General features: G+C 36.0%; 2 protein-coding genes across 3 annotated transcripts in view; both read right to left on the reverse strand.

The window, feature by feature from the left end:
• plrdgb (PITP-less RdgB-like protein) overlaps positions 1–4,496 on the reverse strand; it is a 102,566-nt gene extending 98,070 nt beyond the window's left edge. For both annotated transcript variants that reach the window (XR_007927028.1, XM_051876601.1), the window contains exon 1: positions 4,131–4,496. Coding sequence is in view for 1 of the 2 variants with exons in the window: in XM_051876601.1 (XP_051732561.1) it covers positions 4,131–4,149 (19 nt within the window). In the remaining variant the exon portion in view is untranslated. The remainder of the gene's footprint in view (positions 1–4,130) is intronic.
• Positions 4,497–15,542: 11,046 nt separating this feature from the next.
• mrm3b (mitochondrial rRNA methyltransferase 3b) lies at positions 15,543–18,979 on the reverse strand. The gene is made up of 4 exons (XM_051876615.1): positions 18,544–18,979; positions 17,592–17,836; positions 17,306–17,473; positions 15,543–16,227 (listed from the first exon to the last, which is right to left on the reverse strand). The coding sequence occupies exons 1-4, from the start codon at positions 18,963–18,965 to the stop codon at positions 15,689–15,691; spliced, it is 1,374 nt and encodes a 457-aa protein (XP_051732575.1). The 5' UTR covers positions 18,966–18,979; the 3' UTR covers positions 15,543–15,688.
• Positions 18,980–19,915: the final 936 nt, after the last annotated feature.

A 19,915-nucleotide genomic window follows, 5' to 3' on the forward strand; every position in this document is an offset into this window, starting at 1 on the left:
ATTATATTTTTTTAAATTATTAAATGGATGCTGCCTTTTTGGGAGAATAAAAACCCTCCCTACACCTTCCCCTAAACCTACCCAATAAACACTTTTAATATTATTAAACACTCATTCGCAGATTATTTCAAGTTTTGGAAAATTATTTTCATCTTTGTTGAAAATAAATGCAGGCTCGGCAAAAGGCGGATTCGAACTCGTGTCGATCGCATTAAAAGCCAGGTCTGCCAGCCTTACTCTCTACTGCTGCACCACTGAAGACACTGAAATCTGTGTGTCTTTCCTAAAACTTGAGTGGCCCAAACAGACATTATTGGGCAAAGCTAATTTAAATAGCATTTGCAAACAAGGGACACTATTTGCACTTAGTGTAAATAGACACTCCGGATCTTGTGTTTTTAAAATGTGGCATTGGCTGTTTGAGAATTTAATTTTAAATTTAAGGTGCATTCACGTCATGTTGTAAACACCGTGATTGTCATAATTACAAGATTCCAACTTGTAAAAAGCGTTCATGTCCTCGTAGAACTCATAATTTCAACTTGTAACCTGGGAATTTGTGACCACTGTACCACCTGACTGGAGCAGATTCATTTAGGCATTGATAGTGTTGGCACAGAAAGGCATAATTTCCAGTCCGAGGATGTGAACAGCTTTGAGTAGAACATCACGTTGTCATCTTGCAATCATGGTAATTACGACATGACGTGAACGTAGCATTAAATTTCACTCTGTTTCTCACACAAAACCAGCTTTAAAAGATTTGTAATGCATGAGTCAGTCATATTAACTTTTATGGTGGTATGGAGTGGTTAGGGTTATGAATTTAACAGACAGAAATGTTTTCTGTAATTCAAACGCCTGAAAGAACTTTTGTACGACCATTTTCCCAGTCTGTGCGACTACAAAATTGCAAAATTGTAATTTTACATGATGTGTTGCCATTTTCTTTTGCACATGGAAAATAACAAAGCCATTGACTCCAGAAGCGGACAAAACAGCATGACTTATTTACTTGCAGGACCCGCTGGACAGAGCAGGGCAGGCCGGTTTCGACCGCATGGCCCAGTCCAATTTGAACAGCGCTGTGTGAAACGTGTTGTGAGCTTGTACTGGAACCTCAAATGACTCTGTGCTTAAGTTGGTTCAAATCATATTAAACCTTACATTTACTGGTGAGGAAAAACATACTTATGGACTACCAAAAATTAGAAAGTTTATGTATATATGTCACCATAACCCAAAACATGCCATAAATTTACTGTAGTAACAATATTATTTTGGCAGAAATGTTGTATATTCATAGTAAATATCATTATATTCAGTACCATATCGGTATCTGCAAAGAGATGTTTTAAATTATTTCCCCTATTTTTCAGTTAGATTACCATTACCATCATCTAACACTCAAAGGTTGTTCTTTAAACAGTAAATATTTAATAAGAAAATCTCAAAGCATTTTCATACTGTACATTATAATGTGATCCCTATATTCACTTGAAGCATTTAAAATGAGTAATTTTATTTATATTTGTTTTTATTTTTAATAAAGAGAAAATAGGACAGAATTGTAATATTGGACATTTATTGGTTGTCAGCATAACATAAAATAATTATTGGCTTATATGACCTAGAATTTTATTATCAGTGCATCCTTATAGATTTTCATAAGACAAGTACAAAGCAGAATCAAGGGCTTTAAATCTGGACCCCATTAATTATGGAAAATAATATGTTTGGTTCTAATGATCATTAATTACAAGACAAGCCTTTGTTTGGCTTCAAAACTTCCAAACCATACAAGACACCATCCTCATATGGTATTCTGGAGCCCTGGATAATATCCAAAGTTTGCTGAGGCTTTGACAGAATCCTCAGAACTGAGGCTACAATGTCGCTGTAATGCCAGACTTTCCCCCATTGACTCTTTCTCCATTTATCTTTTAATCACATCACATTATCTTTGTGTCAGAGTCATTTACATGTTATTTTACCAACAATTACAACTAAACTACAACTAAAATATGCATAAACCATTTTTTTCTCTATGTATTAAGTGATATGGTATAACTGTGTGGATAGTAAAGTGAGAGTGAGGAAAAAAAGATGGACAAGTTGCTTTAACACCTGAAAATCAAGAAAAGATGTAAAGTAAACTTCAACTGTGAATATAAACTAAAATAAACTGTGAAGGTGTTTTACTTTCAGAAAGGTGGCTTTTGTTTTTCAGTATCACATTTCTGTCAATGCTTCTCCCACAAAACAGAACAAAAACATCAGACCGCACAGCTGTCCAATCCAGTGTCTGTGGCTGAGCCAGTGCCACCATAACCGGAGAAACAAGAGCATCACTCACAGGGCACAACGGTGCCTTTGTGTTTGTAATTACTGTATGTCTGATCAGACATGTACTGAGTGAGGCTCAATAAGACAGAGACACAGGTTAATTGAGGCTATTGAAACACATCAGATGAGATAGTGAGCGCTGTTTGATGTACTTGAAACATGCATCTTGAGACAAAGTATCGCATAGTTAGCTGACGGAAACTGGATTGAAATTTCCTTTTGCACTCTGCTGTCAACCAAATCAAACAACATTATATGATCTCAGAATGTCAGAAGCAATAATTGTCCCTAAATAGATCAAGATTTCCTCATTTTCTGTCATTAGTGTATTAGATGGATTATAAAATATGGTGTAGATGGGGCCACACACTTTTCTTTGTGAAATTATGGCCACACAAAGTTGGGTTTAATAGCATACTGTGCATGGTAGAATTTAATGAACGCATTTTCCTGGTAACCATGTTAACAGCGTTCTATTTATGTCATTGGATGGGTAAAAGTATAAAATGAGAAACAGCATGCAATGAACAAAAAGCATTGTCCATGTGACACATGATCTTTAAAAACACACATGCCTCACTATTGGGAAACTTTTTTTTGTGGAAGAATTTGAAAATATCCACAAATAAGTATTTGCACATTGTAAAAAGATTCTATTAATGTACAGTAAACAAAAAACAGGCAGATGACAAAAAATATTAATAGAATCAGACTCTTAAAATTTGCTTTGCTTAAAATATACTGATGACCAGAATAATACAGATGGTGCAATAAAGAAGGGCACATAATAAATACAGGTACACATAATTGTGCACACAAAGATGATGTAAAAATAAAGTATTAAAATATTTAAATAAAATATTATCAAATGTGATGCAGGAACCTCCTATCACTGTTTTTTACAGTACATTATAAGGTGATTTTAACAATACTTCAATGTAAAACTACATTTTTGTTGTTGTTGAATATAATTTGTCACCTTAAATTATTGGTAATTCATAATTTTCCATTAATTTTTCCATAAACCACCATTTCCACTCTATTTAATATTACATCTATTACAAGTAATATTACATCTATTTTCTTCTTAATATGACATTTTCCATACCATATATAGTATCTTTCTCACTGTAGCTTTTTTTTTTTCTTTTTTTTTTTTCTTCTTCTTTCTTTTACAGTGAATGTGTATTATTTAAAAAAGCCACTTATGATATGATGTAAATTATATTTAGGATGTAAATGCACAATGACAGTGTGGACTATGATTAAATTAAAAACAAACATGGGATTTCACTCATCACTCTCATAACAGACAGAACCCAACCACATACACCCATGATACATGAACATTTCAATGGATTCTCATAAACTTTTGAGAAGCTTATTTGGTAGCCTGTCTCCAAATGATAGCTAGACAGTGGGCGTGAGCAGATTCGCCGGAAACATGCACGTATCAAAAATAATGATGAAAGCATAGTCATATAAACTAATTCATTTCATTATAAAGAGTCCATAACCTGGATACATTTAGCTTTAATTAGAAATAGCCTAACCTAAATCATATTTACAAATAAACCACATGTGTAACATGTTTACAATAAATGAACACTTAATTTTGGCTCTTATTCACAGAGATCTCATAAATGCCCTGCTGTGTTCGTGAGTCAAAGAGCGCGTGCTGGCACGTCCATGACCGTCTGAGATGACATGCATTTCAACAGTAATTTTCTATCAGCGTCGTGGAGGCATTCGCACGAGAAGATGAATGAATGAGTCGAACTTACCTCGCGTCTCTTTTGCCATCCTGTCCCTCTTTGTAAGCGTGTGTGGTAGTTTTGAGTCAATTGCTTTTCTCAAACCGACTAACTGTCTACGTGTATTCTCTGAGACCACCTGCCTGCTCGCACAGGTGACCTAACATGAGTTACCAGCTACGCCAAATAGATGCCAATAAAGTGCAGTCCATTGTTCTTAACTGGACGCTTCAATCAGTCTCCGATGTCAGAATTAAATCTCCAGAATCGCGCCAAAAATGATACGGCTGAAAACTACTATGACGCATCAATCGGAAAGTAGCCTATCCTGTCACACGAACGCATCTCTGACGAGGGTACACGAGCCTCGCACTATGACGAGCATCATGAATGATGCTGTCTGGGAAGGTATCTGCCGTATATGTGCGTGTATGTTCACTGTGCATGTTATTATTAACACAGGGGAAACAGTCCGCACGGATTCCAGGATGCTCATGGCAGTTAATTATGAATCAGTTAAAGGTTTCATAAGTTCCCTAAAATCATCTCACGAAACCCCCAGCGTCTCATGCCAGCTGTATGGAATCTAATTAGACTAACTGGGAACACATACGAATAGAATTGTTAAAATAATCTATTACACAAACGTGCAAATTATGCCATGATTTTCAGGAGGGACCCAAACGTTAGTTATCTAAATGTTAAACCCTAACGTTTTTGTAATATGTAAACTTAATGAATCTATAATAAATAGGCCTATAGCTATATATATTAATGAGACATACAAGGCAAACATTTGACATCATTGATTTCTAACCTGGCACAACATTTCTTTAAGAAAGTCATACGAGTTTGAAACAACAATAGGATGAGAAAATTATGAAAAAATTACATTTTTCAGAACTTTCCCTTTTAGGTTTACGTGATAAGACATTTTAAATATAGTTGCTCAAACACATTTCATATTCTTCCATGTTCTTGGGTTTCTGAAGAACTAAGTGGCTCTTTTAGCACTATTTTCCAGCACATAGATGGACAGCAGTGGCACAACAAGAGAGAAAATGCAAGAAAAAACTCCATGGCAACAGTAGTTCCACAAATGCCTCTCGCCAGTGTGAAATACTGACATAAACAGGTCAGTTTTGGTGCTTTGGGGAAATACGCAGCATGTCAAATGTAGGACAAATCTAAATTAACCCCAGCTAAGCGTTGATATGAATAATAATTGATGCTTGTGTTCCAAGAAGGCAGCAGTTACACCTGCCTTGTCAAGTATGTGTAAATGATGAAGCTAAGTACTACCTGAGTATCTGTTTCGAACTCACAGCTGCAGTTTTTCTTGGTGAGCTGCTGTAAATCTATAATCTTATAATCCCAAGTAAACTAACAGTATTTTCACTAAATCGAGTCCCTTGAAAGTCTTGTGAAACCTTGCATCCAGACCTGCATGCTGCCATGACTTCTTCTATTGTATTATCGATGAGCAATAAAAGCAAAAACTTTTTACAGCTGGGTTGCAGAACGGATTATAACTTTGTGCTTTGCTGTTATGGTTATTTCTAGTGGGTAATTTTTTCATGCTGTCAAGGTAAATGTGAGTATCTGGGCCATCTTCCCTCCTGTGCAACAGCCAATTTGAATGGGGAGGTTTGGTTGAAAGAGTTTTAACAGCCAGCGGGTCAGATGATGGTGTTTCATCTGCTTCTGTGAGTCAGCCAGGCTGAAATTTCAAAAATGAGTTTTTATCACATAAAGTGACCAACCTTCAATTGTATTCTTACGTTCAGCATTCTCATTAATTCATCTGATCTGCTCCTGCTTTTCCACTCTCTGATTTGCCACCGTTTGTAACACAATTGTCTATTGACTCTATTGAGCTGCTGTAAAGCCAGAAAATACTGTATGAAATAATAATCAGAAAATTCAATTGTCTTGAAATCAGCTGTATATATATATATATATATATATATATATATACTATATTGCCAAAAGTATTGGGACACCCCTCCAAATCATTAAATTCAGGTGTTCCAAACACTTCCATGGCAACAGGTATATAAAATCAAGCACCTAGGCATGCAGACTGCTTCTACAAACATTTGTAAAAGAATGGATCGCTCTCAGGAGCTCAGTGACTTCAAGCGTGGTACTATGATAGGTTGCCACCTGTGCAATAAGTCCATTCGTGAAATTTCCTCACTACTAAATATTCCACGGTCAACTGTTAGTGTTATCATAATAAAGTGGAAGCAATTGGGAACAGCAATTCAGCCACAAAGTGGTAGGCCACGTAAAATCACAGAGCGGGGTCAGCGCATGTTGAGGCGCACAGTGCGCAGAAGTCGCCAACTTTCTGCAGAGTCAATAGCTACCGACCTCCAAACTTCATATGGCCTTCAGATTAGCTCAAAAACAGTGCGTAGAAAGCTTCATGGAATGGGTTTCCATGGCCGAGCAGCTGCATCCAAGCCTTACATCACCAAGTGCTATGCAAAGCGTCAGATGTAGTGGTGTAAAACACGCCGCCACTGGACTCTAGAGCAGTGGAGAAGTGTTTTCTGGAGTGACGACTCACACTTCTCTGTCTGGCAATCCGATGGACGAGTCTAGGTTTGGCAGTTGCCAGGAGAACGGTACTTGCCTGACTGCATTGTGCCAAGTGTAAAGTTTGGTGGAGGGGGGATTATGGTGTGAGGTTGTTTTTCAGGGGTTGGGGTTGGCCCCTTAGTTCTAGTGTAAGGAACTCTTAATGCTTCAGCATACCAAGACATTTTGGACAATTTCATGCTCCCAACTTTGTGGGAACAGTTTGGGAATGGCCCTTTCCTGTTCCAACATGACTGCGCACCAGCGCACAAAGCAAGGTCCATAAAGACATGGATGAGCGAGTTTGGTGTGGAGGAACTTGACTGGCCTGCACAGAGTCCTGACCTCAACCTGATAGAACACCTTTGGGATGAATTAGAGCGGAGACTGCGAGCCAGGCCTTCTCGCCAACATCACTGTCTGACCTCACAAATGTGCTTCTAGAAGAATGGTCAAAAATTCCCATAAACACACTCCTAAACCTTGTGGAAAACCTTCCCAGAAGAGTTGAGGCTGTTATAGCTGCAAAGGGTGGGCCAACTCCATATTAAACCCCTACGGATTAAAATATTGCACGTAAAAATAGTGCACGTAAAGGCAGGCATCCCAAAACATTTGGCAATATAGTGTATATATATATATATATATGTACACACACACACACACACACCATGGAGCAGAAGCCATGTAATAAATAGATTGTTTACAATCTTCAGGAAATTATTGGTCATGTTAATGATGTCAAGGCTATCAAGTATGAAACTTTTGGCTCAACTGATGGTATAGTATGAGCTTGGATGGGACTATATGTTTGTAGTGACACAAAAATTATATACTTCACTATTGGTTGCGAATTGAATCCTGATTCTTGTCTTCCTCCCTCACATGCATGTGAGAAACAGGAGAAGTTGACAAAGGCAATCGAGTTGCCTAATCCTCAATGGAAAAGACACTCAAGAATGATATATTCTTTATTTATTATTTCTATGTTCTTTATTCTTTACACTCCTAAAAGCAGGGCTAGTGTAAGTATTGTGAGCCTCAGGATGTTACTGGGAGTTGTTTTCTTTCTCTCAACATGCACTAACCACTTGTTAATGGTTCAGAGAATATGCATAATCAAATGGATCATCCTGTTCCTTGTGGCAACAAGAATTTTAAAATATTTATTCTGAAAGACACCCATAAACACATACATGTCCATACACTCACACAGTCCTGAATTATTTGTAAAGGAAGTGTTGCCTAGTATTAAGCTCTAACATTTATATCACTGTACTTTAAAACTGAAAAGCTCAAATTGCTGCTTTTGCAAGGTTGCAGACTTTTATATAGATGCATATGCCTATACATTTCTCATACACAAAATCCTATTTAATATGACATTCATCAAATAATCAGTTCAATATTGTTTAGAAGACTGGTTAATTTAATACATGAATCATCTCACTGTTTCAGGAGGCGTTGTGCCCCTCTCCATTGCCATAGTCTGGAAACAGAAGCCTGCAATGTCTTTTAATCATCCTCATTTTCACACCCAGTTTGTTTCTCCATATACCACTTATCAGTGCCAATTTAGATAAATATCACAAATCAACAGTGAAGGTATTGGTTGCTGAAACAAATTTCCAACCTTCAGCCAAGTAGCAGAACCCACTCGATTTAAAAAAAAACCGAAGACACAACTCTTTCATAAAAAAAATTATATATATATATATATATAGTTTTTGTATTATTAGATTATTTTATTATACATTTTATCATTGTTTTATTATTTTTTTTTAAATATAGCTTATTTCTACATATTTATTTATTTTTATAGTTTGTATAAAATATATACATTTGTAAAAATGTAAAATCTGCACTCATCATTCTGTTTCCATGCAATTTTCAAAAGGCGACTGAAGATATGCCTAGTTTGCAGGCACTTGAATATTAATATATTATTATAGTTTTCCTAGAGCCACCAGGTGGCAATGGCACCGTAGTGCCAATCAAGTGCTATATTTGCTCATTTGCAAGATGGTTTAGGCGTCTGCTAGATGATTAAATGTAAATGTACATGAGGTAAGCATATAAATCTGCAGGTCAAGTGTCTGTAGTTTTCTGCAATCCTATTTCAGAAGAAGCTCTTTTTAGGACTTAGCACACTTGTTTTACCTAACAAGTCCCTTAATGGTTCTAATCAGTCCCTATGGTCCTCACAAGAGAATGTGTTGACTGATGCAAGGGATAAAAAAATAGGAACAAGTCTCAGGTGAGTGACCCATTGTCAACAGATTTCGGGACACAGCAAAACACCACTGCAGGTGAATAGTGAGTAATTAAGAAAGATGAATTAGAAAGAGATAAGAGATAAAACCCTTGTCAATATCAAGCCCTGACGGGAGAAGATAAAAAGTCCCTGAGGGGCCTGTTAAGTGAATAGGGTTCAGCATGTATGTAGGTACAATTAAACCACAGCCCACTGCGAGAGAATTGCCACAATGATGACATCAAAAGCTTCACCGCTCTCTCTCTTTCTCTATCACTCTGTTGCTATTTATAGACTCTCATCAGCACTGGATGGAAGGTAGTGTGGCTGCTTCCCTCCCAGTATTTTCTCTCCATGGCCACATATGAATAGTCTGTCACAATGTCCATTTCTGCTCCTCACATTTTCTATTACATTGAAATTCAATTTTTAGAGGTTGAATGGCTGTCAGTTGGCGTAGGCTGATGTGCTAGTTAATGTGGGCTAGTCAAACTATGTCTTTAGGCAATCACAACATGCATTAAAATATTCTCTTTACAGAAGAATATTAGGTAACACTTTAGAATAACTCACGCTATGAAGCATTAGTTAAGCATTAGTAAATAGTCAGTTCATCATTTATAAAGCATTAATAGACATTAGTAAGCAGTTTATAAATACACCTATAAATGCTTTGTTCTTGATTTATAAGCATATCTATAATGTGTTTAATAAATGTATTTTCATACTTTATTAATGATCAATTTATCATTTCTAAATTAAGTATTACATTATTTACAAACCAGTTCTTTAGTTGTCGTCAGTGGTTCATAAGATCATTTATGAAGTGCAAGTAAATTATTAATAAACAATTTAAATGTACATTTATGCATCTTCTTATTTAGACATATAGTAATAGTTACTCCATGTGTTAATAAATGCTTTATTAACACATATTTCTACTGCAATTCATGATTAATTCAGGTAGTTATAAAACATTTAGTAGTTGTCAGTTAACTATTTTTGTGAGCTCATCTAAAGTGAGGACTATTCATGCCTCATAAAGCTTTTATAAAGGAGATTTAAGAGATACAGAACATAGAAATATTTATTTCAAGGGGAAAAAATGAATCTTTATGATAGGTAACTTGATTAGAAGTAAACCTCTGCAATTTCAAAGAAAATAAAAATCCCTGTACTCCAGAAAACATAACTGTGCAGTAAAATGAAACTAAGCTTTTGCAATCTGATATAAAAAATAAATTTCTGTAAAGTGTAAACATTGCTGAATAAAAATTTAACAGTGCCAACACTGGATTACAAGAGTGCCAAAATACAATAATAATGTAATAAAATATTTCATAGTGTCAAAACTACCTCAGTACTAACTTTAAAATATTAGAGAACAGCAGCGCAGAAGATCACTGAGCCTTTAAATCTCCTTTGTAAAAGCTTTACGAGGCATGAACAGTCCTCACTTTAGATGAGCTCACAAAAATAGTTAACTGACCACTTCTAAATGTTTTATAACTACCTGAATTAATCATGAATTACAGTAGGAATATGTATTAATAAAGCATTTATTAACACACGGAGTAACTATTACTATAGGTCTAAATAATAAGATGTATAAATGTACGTTTAAATAGTTTATTAATCATTTACTTACATTTCCTAAATTATCTTATTAACCACTGACAACTCCCAAATAACTGGTTTGTAAATAATGTAATACTTAATTTAGAAATGATAAATTGTTCATTAATAAAGTATGAAAATACAATTATTAAACACATTATAGATATGCTTATAAATCAAGAACAAAGCATTTATAGGTGTATTTATAAACTGCTTAATAATGTCTATTAATGCTTTATAAATGATGAATTGACTGTTTACTAGTGCTTAACTAATTCTTCATAGTGTGCAGTTATTATAAAGTGTTACCGAATATTACAATAAACCTCATGTTTATTTAAGGAAAACCAAATGAATTTTTAATTCTGACAGATTTCTAACGCCTCTGGTCAAAAACTGATTCAACCTCCGATATGTGAAATTCATTTTGTTAAATTAGATTGTAGCACGTGAGTACACGCTAATCCTATTGGCCAACGGCAGTCTGATGACATCACATTGAGCGCCCAAGCATACAAGAGGGTGCCTGCAGTACAGGTCATCAGCTTTGTTGTCTTCAGGAAGCCGCTTTGTTTATGTGTGTGTGGAGATAAGAGCTCTGTTCTTGCTTGATTTTCTCTTAGAATCGAGCATCTGAATGGAGTGCGTTCGGCTTCAAAGGTTTGCACGTTTAAATGTGTATGTGCGCAGACATTTGATCTTTTTTACAAAGTGATATCACCAAATTAACTGTCTGGTCCGCATAACACAGAAAAATTAGTCGTGTCCATGGATCTATGTGAACTGGAATCATTTTGATAATGTTTTATCTATACATAGGGAACGGAAAGGGAAGGAGGCCTTCACAGAGGATGGGTTAGTTGACACAAGAGAGTTGAGACAGATGTTTCCATTAATCCACCTCCTTTGCTGCCACGCAGAGCCTTTCAATCCTCCCAGATGTCCACATTGAGGTGTTAAGATAATGGAGGAATCTGTATTGGAATAGTGTCTCCCACGCTATGTGAGGAGCGAAACGTGAGGATGCCCCAGGTTGATGAGTTGCTTGTGAGCTATCTATCCCCTGGCGCTGCATCCTCTTTGAAGGCACCTGCCTTGCCAAGGGGAGTAGAGCGAGTGCGTTCGGCTCAAGAGAGCTGAATCCACTCTGCTCTCACTTGGCTCTTTTCTTGCTTGGTTCGACTGCTAGGTGTAGTGCTATGGACTTAGCTGAGGCTATGTCTATAGTCTCCCCTGGTAGCCCTGCTCACACTGGTCTAATGCAAGCGTCCCTGTTTCATGAACAGTGAAGCATGGAGGCTTCAGGGCTTTTTCCTAGCACATATAATACTGAGCTTTCTAGGGAGCAAGGCTGTAGTATCACAGGATGCATCATAATTGGTTGCTGATGTATTTAGGTTACTCTGGGTAGAGGCCCATTGAGTGCTTAAGCCTGACAAGATTGTGCTTGGTGACCTTCACAGCGCACAGACAGGCATTGGTCAGCATGGTGTAAGGGGTATTAACGTCCCCATAGCATCAGTAACTGACGCCGCATTGGGGTTACATACGTAACCCTAAGATGATTTTCACGTGAGAGAGAAAGATTTCCCCACAATCCCTAAGCAGTTTTCGCAACGGGTTCAAGTTGGTTGCAACATTTTAAGGCACAATATGTAGAATTTTTGGATTAAAATATCCAAAAACCACTAGAACAGTGTTATATATTTTGTGGACTTATGTACGTACATTATCCCAAGAATGTTTAAATCCAGAGAAATTAGCAATTTTTTAACCAGGACATGGACGAGCCCAACTGTCCGTGCATCACCTATCAGTGACGTCATACCCGTGTTGCCCTCGAACTGTTTGGTTACATTTATAGACAGAAAACAAATTATTGTTATATAGCTCAACACGGTTAGTCTATTGTTTAAATCTAATTTTCTTAATTTTCTGCGAGTACCATGCTTTTACCATGCATATTTTGTCAAGTAGCTAACATATCATAATCAGATGCAGCCTTATTTTTAGTAACAGTATAATACAGCATTTTCTCCATCATACAATACATTTGTATTTAATTGCATGCCATTTATCAGCACAAGCCATCCAGCATTTATTAATACGATATTCTAAAATCGATCTAGCTTACTGCAGTGTGCAGCAAGTGTCTCACAGTGTTTGCTCGGCAGAAACACACTTAAATGTAACTAATATGATAAAACAGTGCTGCGTTACCTCATACGCTTGACCGGAAGAAGCGGAAGCGGCAACTGTAGCATAATAAAAGTTCCTCTGCTTTCGAGCCGTGTGTCGTGATTGTCTCTCATTAGCAATCACTCCAGCAGCCTCGTTCAGCTACCACAGAACTCGGCCCCGCTCTTCATATTACAGTAACATTAATAATCTCATTCATGAACATGATTTCTGCCCGAGTCCCGTCCCAATTCTTTTCCACTGGCTGTGAGGTAAAGATGACATCTCCCAAGATTCCACGCTCAAACTCGCCGTCATCAAGCTACGCCTTTGTTTTGAATAGGTGACCTCTAGCGGTGAAAATTCTACGTACTGTGCCTTTAATAGTATGTTTTTACTCCAAACTCACTTCATAACGTCAGATGAGTGTTTGAAATAACATGCTTCTGTGAGATGATGTGTTTTTTCACACAGAAAAAGGCACACAACATATTATTTCAAAATATTCTAGAAAGTGATAAAAGCTATGTCGATCAGCACTGCATTATAAATATATATTTTTTTATCATGAAAACACCCAAAAAGGCTTGAAAAATTCAGATAAACCATATATTGTCGTAGATGTGTTAGTATATTTTATAGTATAGTTTATTGTAGTATATTGTTATTATTCATGTTTACTCAAAGCGTTTCAATCTTATGTTTATTCAACTACAGCGATAGTATGATGCACAGAGATTTCCTGAAACGACATCCGTTATCTTACCACTGTGGGGCATATTTGGAGTTTCTGCTTGGGAGCGCCCTGTGGCTTTCAGGTGGAGCAGGATTTTCTAATGATCACAGAGCCGTGCTTCACTGACAAGATGTGCATAAAAAAAAATAAAAAAAATCGCAGCCTTTTCCAAATCGCTGGACAATTTCATTTCGATTAATCCTGCAGCCGTACTTTCAAACCAAGTAGCAAACCGCATGACCTAGCGAAATCTACATGGGGAACTTTTTTGCTCTCCTGCAAAACCGATTGTGCAGATTCCTACTGAAATGACTGGATTTTGTCTGCAAAATTTCACAGAGCAACAGTAATGTGACCACACCATTCATCTTGTTGCTGATTTAACACTGTCTCTCATGACACTTTGCAGAATCTGCTGTGTGCATTCATGTTTTGAAAGAGGTGTAGCTTTGGAGAGCGCTCTCAAAGCACATAACATTACTATAATAATGAAGGTAAAAAACTTACAGAGCTGTTGTACCACCTGACTGCTGCAGATTCATTTCGGCATTGATAGTGTTGACATAGAAACTCATAAATCTGAGTCTGAGGACATGAACAGCTCCGGTTATACAATGTCACTGGTTGCCATCTTGTAATTACGGTTATGACATGGGTGAACTCAGTATAAGCTCCTTGTTTTGGTTCAGGAGGAACTGTAAAAGGTGGCTGCTGTTTGCCTACCCTACCTTTAAAAGTGTTGAATGGTGTAGTTATCAAACTATAATAAGCATTCAACAGTATTGTCACCCAAAAGATTGGGTAAAGCTTAAGTTTTAGTAGTCATATAGAACAGTACTATGAATAGAGCTGAAACAGGGAGTGCAGCTGAGCCTAAATTACGTAATCAATTCCTCTATTGATCACTGTGCCTGGTTTCCATTGTTGATTGAGGTCATTCACATGTAATACGTTCATATTTTCTCTGTCCTGGCAAGGCTGGCATCCTTTATGGAAAATGAGAGTGGAAAAGCATGTGTAATGGACAGGACAGTACTACTTATTCATTTATGGATGGATCAGCCACAATTACAGCTTAGATGACACATAATTACCTTGTAATGAATTCCTCTTTCCCTTCTAATCAACAGCTGGGTCCTCATTCCACTTCATCAGGCAGCACTGATCATCATATTCTCACATGCACATTGACACTTGATCATGAATGGGCAATCATTGCTCTCAGTCAGCTTTGTTTTATGCACACTAAACAGCCAGCTTGATGACCAAAGACACATAGTGTCCTTTACATAAAAGCACTAAAATGTATCATGACACATCACATCAAATCAAAGTTTGTATGCAGAATAGTGAACACAGTTAAGTACGCACCATGTTTTAGACTCAAAATACAGTACACTTGCAGCCTCTAGTGGCTTTATTCTGCAAGTACTCAGAAAGACCTCATTATTTCTCACCTTTATAAAGATACAGACAAGTCTTTTAAATTTAATAACCTGAAGTATTTCAGTTGTCAAATGTCATGTAATATTACGGTTTATATTTCCATACAAAAAAATAACTGTAAGATACAATTCCATAAGATGTCCTGAGATTACAAATTTTAGCAGGCACCTAAATAATGTAACGGTTGCCGAGAATTGCATCTGCTGTTTGGAGAAGCACAGGGAAAGGAGGACTCTGCTGATTAAAATGCAGCATGTCTGCATAAATAATACATGCAGACACAGAGAGCATGCTAAAGTCTAACTTCTCACTGAGAGAATGCAGAATGTGCACTCGATATGAAGAAACTTTCTGAGAAAGTTCATTTGGTAAAAATTTTTAAAGTATATACGATTTTTGAACCGAATCCAGCTCAGTTAAATATCTGGCTGAGGAAGAATGCCTGTGGTACAAGCATTCATTCAAGTGGATTTGTGTTAATTATATTACATTATATTTATATTTAATATTACTTGTTTCATTCTTAATAGTATTTTTGTTAGTTATGCTATACTTATTTACATATCTGATAAATCAAGGAAATCTTTCAAAAAAACTTTTTTTAAATGAATGAATGAAATCCTAATCAGAATAAAGACTTTAATTTTCATACAAATATTTAAATATCACACACAGAAAAGCATACTGGATGCATTCATATTACATAACGATTATGTAAGAATTGCACGGCATTGGCATCGACATCTTTATTTTATGACGCTGTGGTCTCTGTCAAATTCTTATCTTCTCAGCCAGAGACAGCAGCTGCTTCCTTCCTTCAAAGAGCAAAATACTTGCAGCCATGGCAGAGTTCAGGCTGTCCACACCATGTACCATGGGGATCAGTAATCTCCGTCCTCCAGTCCTCTCAGCCAATCGCAAAGCCTCCCGGCTCAGACCGTGCGTTTCTCCACCAATTATGAGGCATGTGTGCCTAGCAACCCAGTCAATGTAATAATACTGAGTCTCTAAGGATTTGCAACTATCATAATCCTCAAAACCACACAAATCCCCATCCTCATATTCCACCTTCTTTGGGTGCTGATGGCCTCTGACCCAACCGTAATCAGACGGCTTTTTTAGTCTTTGAGGGGTTACAGTATGGTTATCTTCAGTCATGGTGGTGCTGCAGTTGTCGGCTACGTGAATGGTTGCTGTTTTGGGCAGGTGACTTGGAATCTCATTCCATGTTAGGCTTGGGATTATTGGGAGATGGAAATGAGCGCCCATGGCTGCCCTAAGAACTTTGGGCTCCCAAACATCCACACATCCTGAATTACAAACAAAACAAATAATTAAAAAAAAAAAAAAACAATTTCAAGTTCCAATTTTTAATGTTATCACTGGAAAATACAATATAATATGTAATATGAAAAAGTACTTGTAGTATATATATATATATATATATATATATACACATATATATACACACACACACACACACACACACACACAGTCAAACCAAAAATTATTCAGACATTTTTTATATATTTTTACTAGTGGGTGCAGGACACTATAGTTCATTTATGTAAGTAAGGATAGCAAAATAAAGTAAACTGTGACATATTATACCCAAAAATTCTTCATACAGTGGACTAGCAGTAAAATTGATAAAAATTTGGAACCAAAAAATATTCAAACATTTTGACCTGACCATGTTTTGCTTAATTGTTATCTGACATAATTAAGATTAATTTTTTCCGACACAGTTTAACTCTGAAATCTGAAGTCATATTTTATTACATTACATTTTTTATTAAACTATAGTGAATAAACTGTATTAATGAATGAAATGTTCAAGGTATCTGAATAAAATTTGGTTTGACTGTGTGTGTATATATATATATATATATATATATATATATATATATATATATATATATACACACATATACACACACACACACTGTTCAAAAGTTTGGGATCGGTAAGATTTTTTTAATAAAAGTCACCAAGGCTGCATTTATTTAATCCAAAATACAGTAAAAACTGTAATACTGTGAAATATTGTTACAATTTAAAATAACTTTCTATTTGAATATATTTTAAAATTTCATTTATTCCTGTGATGACAAAGCTGAAAGATATTACTCCAGTCTTCAGTGTCACATGATCCTTCCAATGCTGAACACAGTTGTGTACAATTTTTTTTATTCATCTGAAATAGAAATCTTGAAATAGAAATCCCCCCCCCAGTTAATTTTTCCTCTTGGGCAACCAATTTATATTATATAAGGAATACTTTATGTTAACTGTCCATTAAAGAAATCACTCCAAGAGTAACCCTTTAATTCTTTGGAAGAGAAAAGTTTCAAATAAATTGAGACAGAGAAAGAGCTTTGCTGGTACCTTTGGTCAGCAGTACACTATGGCACCCTGCAGCAGCGGCGGAGCGTAACACTGCGCCCAGGTTTCCTGGGTCCCTCACGTTGTCACAAATCAATGTCAGAGGCACAGGTTTGCCATACTTTTCTTCTGAGAATGTTAAATGGGAAGCCTCAGGCCGTTTGAATATGGCTGCAATTAGAGAATGTCATGTCACGCATGGCTTCTGCAAAACATCCTTCAAATTAAGGTGCTGCTGTATGAGCAAGACAATTTCATTTGTATTGATAATGAAGTTACATCTTCTTACCAATTATGTCTTGTGAGGTGTCAAGATCAGACCAGACTTTAGGATCTCCTATCCTAAATTTCACAATGCTGGTATTTCTGAGTTTATCCGATGGAAGCTCCCGCAATGCATCCACAGAACTGAAATAAACAGTTTGTGCTATAGCCCCTGCATCCAGAGCACTGCATACGAGACGCTTTCCCTCCAAAACAACTTTACCTTGCTGCTCACGAAGCTTCTTAGATCGAGCTATGTTGACCAACTTCCTGCAGATAAAATGAAGATTAAATGCAACATTATTTGTAGTAACTAGGGGGACTATAGCACTTACAGCACATTTGTTGCATAAAAACTAGTTACTAGTATTAGTATATAGTCTTTTTTTTATTAACGAAATTAGTATTATAACATAAAAACAGGCACCAATATCGGTAACTCCAAAGATGTGATTAAACAACAACAAAGATGCCAAATACAGATTCAAAGTACTTTACCATAGATTTTTTTTCATTTTTCATAAGTGACATTTATGAATAAAGAATTTTCCATTCAGAATGATAAAGTTTACAAAATTGTCAATACTTTTGTCTTCATGCGCATAATAACAAATAGTTTATTTAATGCTATCTTTAAATTAGTTTTTGCAGAAAAAGTAAAAAACAAAACATTTTTTCCAAAATGTCTGCACAATTTAACATTTACAAATCAAGTAATATAAAGAATCCTCAATATTTAGTAACAGTCATTTGCATGACAAAACAGCTTCTTATTTCAGGAGTCTTAATTTAATGTGAATATAGGCCTATGATTGTAGGCTAATGATATTTCTCAAAATTGCTGCCCATTCTCTGTCTTAAACTTTTAATTAGCAAAAAACATAATAAGTGCACTTAACATTAGACTGATTTTCTTTGTACTCTCAGGCATTGCTAGTAACAAATATCAGTAAAGTCTGATAAAGAGTATCACTTACATCAAACATTTGTCGCCAGGCTGGGATTTCTCATACAGCAAACCATCAACTTCTCCGAAACGGGAGACTATGGTGGATTGAGCAGAGACATAGCGGTCTTCGTTAATTACCTTTTCCCGACGTAATTGTGAGAACTGAACTGAATGCGAGTTGATATCACTTTGGCTGACATTTGTAGCAATGTCGGGTCGTTGAATGCTTGCTTTTTCAGGGTTTCTGAAAATGTTGTCTTTTAATGAATGTTCATTGGTTTGACTGACGACTTGTTTCGAATTTTCTATCGGCTCATTCACTGAGATTAAACCAGATACGCATCTGCGTCTACGCACATATCTTTTGATATTTACGGCATTACATCGCAATGTCAAAGCTGCTTGAAACATAGGGCACAATAATCTCATGCTTGTGATGCGCGTCGCCATTTTGACAACTGAATTTCCGGGATGCGAATTTACAAATTATATGGCGACTACTATGGCGAAGACTGGACTCTTAAAGGGATAGTTCACCCAAAAATGAAAATTCTGTCATCATTTACTCCCCCTCAAGTAGTTCCAAACCTTTATAAATTTCTTTGTTCTGCTGTAAACAAAGGAAGATATTAGGAAGAATGTTTGTAACTAAGCAGATCTCACCCCCCATTGACTACCATAGTATTTATTTTCCTACTATGGTAGTCAATGGGGGGTGAGATCTGTTTGGTTACAAACATTCTTCAAAATATCTTCTTTTGTGTTCAACAGAAAAAAGAAATTCATACAGGTTTGGAACAACTTCAGGGGGAGTAAATTATGACAGAATTTTCATTTTTGGGTGAACTATCCCTTTAATATTAATGAGTCACGCATTTGTCCCAGAAAGATTGCCAGCCAATTTCAGCATTTACCTAATTAATATTCATGAGCCATGAGTTAGCCAGGTCTAATTAATATTCATAAAATTTCAACTAGTTGGCAAAATTTCCTTTAATAAAATATTCTGAAATATCTTGTAATAGAAATGTTTTGCTTCATGACATTGCCACAAAACTTTAATTTAATTTAAATTTTAACTTTAGAGTGGAGTAACTTTAACCTTAATTCCATGCAGTGAAAAATGCAAATAATAATAATAATAAATTAGATGTTTTATTTAAAAAAATAAATGCTTTATTCGTATCACAAATTATAATAAAACATTTTTTCAAAATATTTGAATATTTTTATCTAAAATATTCATATACTCATGTTTTAGTGGTTATCATTTAAAGAAAGACTGAAATAAAATATCAAGAGTAAATCAAAGTTAAAACAGCATGCTATATATACAGGCCTTAATTACTATTTTAGAATAACATAACATATACAGGGCATTGAGGGGCAAAATTGTGAAA

Source organism: Ctenopharyngodon idella, chromosome 21 (genome assembly GCF_019924925.1).
Source record: "Ctenopharyngodon idella isolate HZGC_01 chromosome 21, HZGC01, whole genome shotgun sequence".
Classification (NCBI taxonomy): domain Eukaryota; kingdom Metazoa; phylum Chordata; class Actinopteri; order Cypriniformes; family Xenocyprididae; genus Ctenopharyngodon; species Ctenopharyngodon idella.

Excerpts from the sequence above, each read along its gene's own strand:
- mrm3b (XM_051876615.1), bottom strand. The coding sequence starts at position 18,965 with ATGGCGACGCGCATCACAAGCATGAGATTATTGTGCCCTATGTTTCAA. Across the intron at positions 17,474-17,591 it reads CACCTCACAAGACATAATTG|CCATATTCAAACGGCCTGAG; the intron begins GTAAGAAGATGT and ends CTCTAATTGCAG. Across the intron at positions 16,228-17,305 it reads TAGTGTACTGCTGACCAAAG|GATGTGTGGATGTTTGGGAG; the intron begins GTACCAGCAAAG and ends TTTGTAATTCAG.